The 6,268-nt window shown below is 36.0% G+C and overlaps 1 protein-coding gene across 1 annotated transcript in view; it reads left to right on the top strand.

Annotated features, from left to right (window-relative positions):
- Positions 1-2,869: 2,869 nt before the first annotated feature.
- LOC309406090 (uncharacterized protein) overlaps positions 2,870-6,268 on the top strand; it is a gene marked incomplete at both ends in the record, with an annotated part of 40,228 nt that continues 36,829 nt past the window's right edge. Inside the window, 4 exon segments of the mRNA XM_082001115.1 lie at positions 2,870-2,914; positions 3,559-3,702; positions 4,790-4,936; positions 6,075-6,197. Coding sequence (XP_081857241.1) covers positions 2,870-2,914; positions 3,559-3,702; positions 4,790-4,936; positions 6,075-6,197 — 459 coding nt within the window.

Below are 6,268 nucleotides of genomic sequence, written 5' to 3'. Positions count from 1 at the left end.
AACATCCTGGCAAGCTGTCAAACAAGGATGCAAATGAAAATGCATGGATTCAATAAGAAACTAATTACATTAAAATACTTTTCTTTCAGTGTGCGTATTTAAAGCAGAAAATTGTTCTAGGAAATGGATTTAAAATAATAAAACACTTACCTGAGTTTTTACACGCTTCTGCTATTGTCTGTTTTCCTGCTATAGCCTTGTGGAAGAGAGGGGAAAGGAGACTACTGTTACTTTCCTTGGTAGTAAGAGGAGCTGAGTTCTACCTCAGTGTTTTTTTCCATTGTCTGTCATTCTGCAAGAGAAGGGGGAAAGGTCCTACCTTGATAGCTTCATCATGAGAACTCATTTGATTGCTCAGTGAAGCTATTTTTCGTATCAAAATGATTCTGGTAATAGATATGGGGAAAGTTAGACAAACATGAGTAGTTCTGTGGGAGTCAGTGGACTGTTTCTCTGCCTGGGTGGTCATCCAAATAGGTATTTGTAACAATGCAGTTCAATATTTTACCATGTAGATTGGTCACCCTCAAGCTTTGGGACTTTTGTGACCCCTTCAGGATGAGCTGTTGCTGAAATCTGTCCTGTCTGCTGTTGTGTGCCCCTTAGTGCCCCTTGTGCTGGGCCCTGTGATATCTAACTCAGAGGAGTAAGTAGACTGGAAACTACTCAAATGATTAGGGTTTTTTTAGCTGAATTTGGCTGCAGCTAGTGCTGGGACAACAGAATAGACAAGTATGAAGGCAAAGCTGCCATTGGACTTTTCTTTTTGGTAACATTCCGTTGTGATAAGAGCCGAAACCTTAGTTGTACTTTGAGTATCAGAGGAAACTTGTTTCATAAAATTAAGTGGGCCTCTGTTCTCAGTTCCCTCGTGGAATTTGTGGAAGGTTCGACTATCCTGCCTGTTCTTCAGTGAAGAAGAGATTAACAGAAATGAATGCATAGTGGATGGCAAAGAATGGTTATCAACGCAGTGGAATATGCAAGATGAAGAGCAGGATGAGGTACTGGCAATGATGAAGTGATGTGAAACCTTGAAAGTGAGGGTGAGCGGTTTGAACTTCCAGGGGAAAGAAAAATTATCTGTCACTGTGAAAACTTCAGAAAGGGTAGCCGCAGATAATTTGGACTCCCTGCTTCACTTATGCTCGATGCCTGATGGTCCAGGATGTTTGGAACAAACTCTTTGGGTTTGAAACAAACTCTGTTTCTTGATTTGGAAAACTTTTCAATGTTTAGTGTCCCTGGTGTAAATAAAATACATCAGAAAGTAGCAGTTAAAGTATTCAGGTAGGAATGCTGGCACATGAAGTGAGCAAAAGTGATTACATCAGTCAGAGCTGGAAATGAACTAACATATTCATAAATTAAATACAAATGCACCACCACGTTGCATCTAGTGAGTCATTTTGTCCTCTTTGTACCTGGGTAACCCTTTTATGTATTTGGAAATGAGCTTTTCACTGAGAACAGATTTGATGTTACGGCTCTGAAGAAGTTATGAGAGGGGTTTTTACTTACAAGTTCTGTAATTCTGATCCCCAAGCCCGTGGGTCATTTGCTGATTTTAATGTTATAAAAGATTCTTAGCATAATCCAGTTTTGCCTGGTTGATAATGTAGGCCAAAGATTGCAGTCTGTGATTCCTGGTTTTAGCTTTGAAATGATGAACAGCTTTAAAAGCAGCCTCTGCTATCGTACTGCATACTTTTTAAGATAAGCTATGTGCTAATGTTTATTATAAATTGCTTTCAGTACTTTAAGGCAAGCTATGTGCTAATGTTTAATCATAAACTGTTTTCCAAATTCAGGACTGATCTGTGTATGCATATTTCAAAAGTCTATAATGCAGATTAGAAAGGACAGATTATTTTCCTCTGGATGTCGCTAGTTGAGAGTGAAAATTACAGAACAGGTACAGCTTCTCTTCTCCCTTCATGCTGCTGTGTGGAATGTCATCCACAGGCCAAGCAAGATATGTTTGTCTGCTCTTAAGATTATATCTCCAAGACACAATTTGGAATTTATGACGTGGGCTATTTTATAGACTTTGCCCATTTTTTTTCTCGACCAAGTTTGTCACTATTATTCAGCAAAGGTCTTAACCTTTGAGCTGCCTTGTACCTACACAATCTTTAGGATTTTGCTTTTTAAAACCTTATTATGGCCTATACTTGTGTTTACTAGGAAGCTACAGCTATCTGTGGTCAGGAACTGTAATTGATGCCATTTAGAAATTTGTGGTACTTGATTGTGAGCAAAACCAGCAAGGAACACTTGCTGTTCCCGGGGTTTCAGACGCGGGCATTTTATATGCTGATCAGTGACCTCAAGTGTTGCAACACTCATATTTTTCAGATATACAGCAGTCACACAGCAATTAAACCAGTTTAATGTTCTTTAATGTTTTTAGTCTTTATGTATGATTTTATAGAAAAATGCATTGATACAATCTCTGTAACAATTGCAGTGGCAGGCAGTGTTTACAGTCAGGTTAAATATTAGCAAACTATTTGTGGTTTGTATCTTCTATTTATATGTGGGAGAAGCAACTATGCTGAACAATGCTTTGTGGCATTTACTCTTTGAAGACTTCTTTGGATTATCTTTGATAGTATTGACATTTTACTGACTAGCTGTTTTCAGAAAAGGCATATTATGCATGTTTTATACATAATTTCATTATTTCTCTATGACTAGTAGTGTGGTGGAGATCAGAGGTGCTGTCAGAATTGAACAACTGAATCAGTTTAAAGTATTTTACAGTGAAATATTTAGGGAGAAGTGCAAGTTAATTACATTTATTGGAGAGTCACTGATACTTACCATGGTATTATTTCATTTATGTTTTCATAGCCATTGTGAAACTATGTGGAAATGGGGTAGTGGAGATGATTCTCCTTCCAAAACAGTAGTAAGTATTGAATTACTATTAAAATAATACTTTCTTAAGAATTTCTGACATAGAGAATCTTTAATTGATGATATACTAATTGTATGTATTTGCTCTTTCGTAAATAAGTTGCTTAACTAGTTTTAGGACTCTCAAAGTCAGGTTGGGTTCTTGCTTCCTGTTTACTTGGTATTTAATCTCTCATATGTAACACAGCTGCTGTATTCCTTCTCACTATGCTTATCTTGCTTTAAGAAAACATCTGTAGGAATTACATAAGCTTTATCCCAAGTGTATTTTTTGTGTATAGTGTGTTCAATATCAATATTCTACTGCCACTAGGTTCAGTAATGCTACTGATTGTTACAGTGCAAATCCAGAAAATGAGGAGATTCAGTTTTAAGATACCTAGGATGCTTTGGTAGTTTTGCTGTATTGCAAACTAATGCTCCTAAACCAGTTTCTAAGATTTATAATTTCATGTGTTTATCAATCGGTCTGGTGTAAGTACATACAATATATGTAAGTTTTAGTATTACACTCTAATAAGATTTGCTGAATGTTTAAAAAAACAAACAAACAAACAAACACAACTTGAAGACTTCTTGCAGAAGCAGTATTGTCTGCACCATTTTGTTTGTTCAAACTATACTTCATGTCTGAAGGCTGCAGGCTCACAAGATGCAAGAAGCATGTCGGTGACAGATTTGACTGAACAGCTGGCAAGTACTGAACAGCTGGTTACACAGCTAAAGGAGCTTGTCAGAGAGAAGGATGCTGAGCTTCGAAATAAAGATCTTCAGTTAAAGGTACTGTGCGTGTATTCTTGTCAAAAAGGCTGTTTATAAAAACCCTTCAGTCCTGTTTAGCACGAGCTGTTTTTGTAGATACAGGCTTATAGTGAGTTGTGCAACTCTAGGAATGCAAGAAGCCTTAGTCACAATTAGCTGTCACGATTCCTGGGCATTGCCGCATTTTGCTAGTGTATCTTCTGTTCCAAATTGTAACTGGGTTTGGGTATTACACAGGCTACATGTGTTCTTTGCCTGAGCAGATGCACTTAGTAATTGCAAGGGACAGACTGACTTTTCCGAGAGCTAGGGGTGCTTGGTCATTTTAGGCTAAATACAGGGAAAAATACTATTCAAATCATTACTGGACCTTTGGTGAGATGCCAGCTTACCTCAAACTGAATTTCTGTAGATAACTTTTTTTTTCTGCTTCCACTATAAATGACTCTTTGCTGTATAATGTTCTTACTCTTAATGCTACTATATATTGTCCTCTGCTTTTGACTGGCATTAGGAAGGAAGGAACTAGAAAAAATTTATATCTAATATCCTGAAGAATTCTGAGGGTTTGTTACTGTTCTTTACTCTGTTGTTTTTTAAACAGTCATATGGTTGGTGTGTTCCTGCAAGAGACTATTTTTATATTTAAAAAAAATAAAAGCCTTCTCTGGACACTAGCAGGCAAGTGTTAATTGAATTTTCTAAAACTTACTGTAAATTAAGTTCTCTCTTTAAACAAAATGAAATATGCTTTTATAGTATTATGAAGGTGTCTTTGCATTAAAAAAAATTAAAGTTAACTCTTTTTGTTAAAAAATCAAGCCCTGAATTTGTATTGCTATAAAAAAATAGGAACATTTCTAACGTTATAATGCCCTGGATTCTGTACAATTATAATAATCATGTGTAGAAAGTTTAAATAATGAAAGGAAGGTTGTTTCGTGTATGTAGACTTTTTTGCATGTGACATTATAATGTCTCTTCAAGGGAAAGGTCTTTTTGCTAATCACTTCAAATTTCTTTTTTTTTCTTTTGTAATGGAAGAATTGAAGGATGCAGTTATTCGTGTAGCTAATTTAGTCCTTCATGGCTTTGATGTTTGTAGGAGGAGAAGGAATCTGCTGATGCCAAACTTTCCAAGTTGAAGCTGCAAAACAAAGCCAAGGTTGCATCATTAACCTCACAATTGGAAGAACTTAAGAAACAGTTATCAGTATCAGGAGGCTCAGAGGCAAAAGCAGAACAAAAAAAGGTAAGTGTTCTTACATTGTAAAGCAGACGTAATTTCTGTAAGGCTGTAAACAGTTGGACGTGCTGGACTCAAATCTGGAACTTAAGTTCAGATTTTGAGCTGAGTCAGATTAGGATCAGGGTAGACTGTGGATACTGTCAGTCCATGTGGGTATTTTTATTTCATTCTTGTTTTATCTTTCTATAGAAGTTTAGAAGATTGTACATTCCTTTCAAATTGCTTAAGTAAAAAAATCCTTACTGATCTTCATCTTATTGGCAACTCAAACTTCTAACACACGAATCGAGAAGATAAGTTTTTGAGAAAAAATAAAAACAAAAACTAACTTGTTTCTGTAATGTCCAAGATAAAAACGGAAATATAAAAATATCCTTGGTAGCAAAACGTAAATTAAGTGTAGGAGTGTCTCATTTAAATGGCCAGTGTTTTACCATTAACAAAGATTCTCAGGTCAGTTTTTAGTAGCCCAGTTGTATGAATAGACTTGATTTTCTTCAAAACAGCATCTTTTCACTTCATACAGTTTCTAAAATAACTTTAGTGAGGCTTTACTGTTTCTAGGACGTTTGCTAAGGTATGCTTAAAGTGAACAGAAACAGATCAGTTTGTTGAAGTCCCTAGGTGTCCTCACGGAGATGCAGTGTTTATACTTGCGATCTGTTTTGCTAATGAAACATATTCTTAGCAACTGCACTTGATTTCTTTTGCAATGGAAAATAATTTCTATAACCCAATAGTTACAACTATTGAAATTCTGATCAGAACCATTTGCTTAGGAACAGTTTAATTTACACTTTTTTTCCTCCCAATAGTCCTTTTTTTCCCTCTGAGTTATATGGACTACACTTGCCAGCTTATATGGGTTACGATTACCAGAGGAAATGAATGCAGTTACTGCACATTCCCATCCACTTTGCAGCAATAATTATCATTAATAATTTAAATATGAAGATTTTTACAAGCTTGATATAAATTCTGTGCCTGCTTTGTCTGGCTTCTACGTGGAATATGTAATATAGAAGATAAATGAAACACAAACCCTTAGTAGAGTCCACTTTTTCCTCACCAGTATTATCTGAAGAGGTGTGGAAGTTGGGTGTTACCTATTTATGGAATGCAAAACTCCCTGTTTTTGCAGGCATCAAAAGATGGCGACCAAGAAAATGCTGCAGCAAATCGTGGGAAAATATTGGTACTGAGGAGGAGAATTGAAGAACTAGAATTCCAGATCACACAAAAAAATGAAGAGTTACAAAAAAAGGTGATGTTTTATATGATGCTAAGTGCATGGCTTTTCACATTTGTGGTGTAGGATTATGTTTAAATATATTT

Source organism: Phaethon aethereus (assembly GCF_964289735.1).
Source record: "Phaethon aethereus genome assembly, chromosome: 5".
Taxonomy (NCBI): Eukaryota; Metazoa; Chordata; class Aves; order Phaethontiformes; family Phaethontidae; genus Phaethon; species Phaethon aethereus.
The sequence above is the reverse complement of the archived record's forward strand: the minus strand, read 5'-3'. Positions and strand labels throughout refer to the sequence as shown.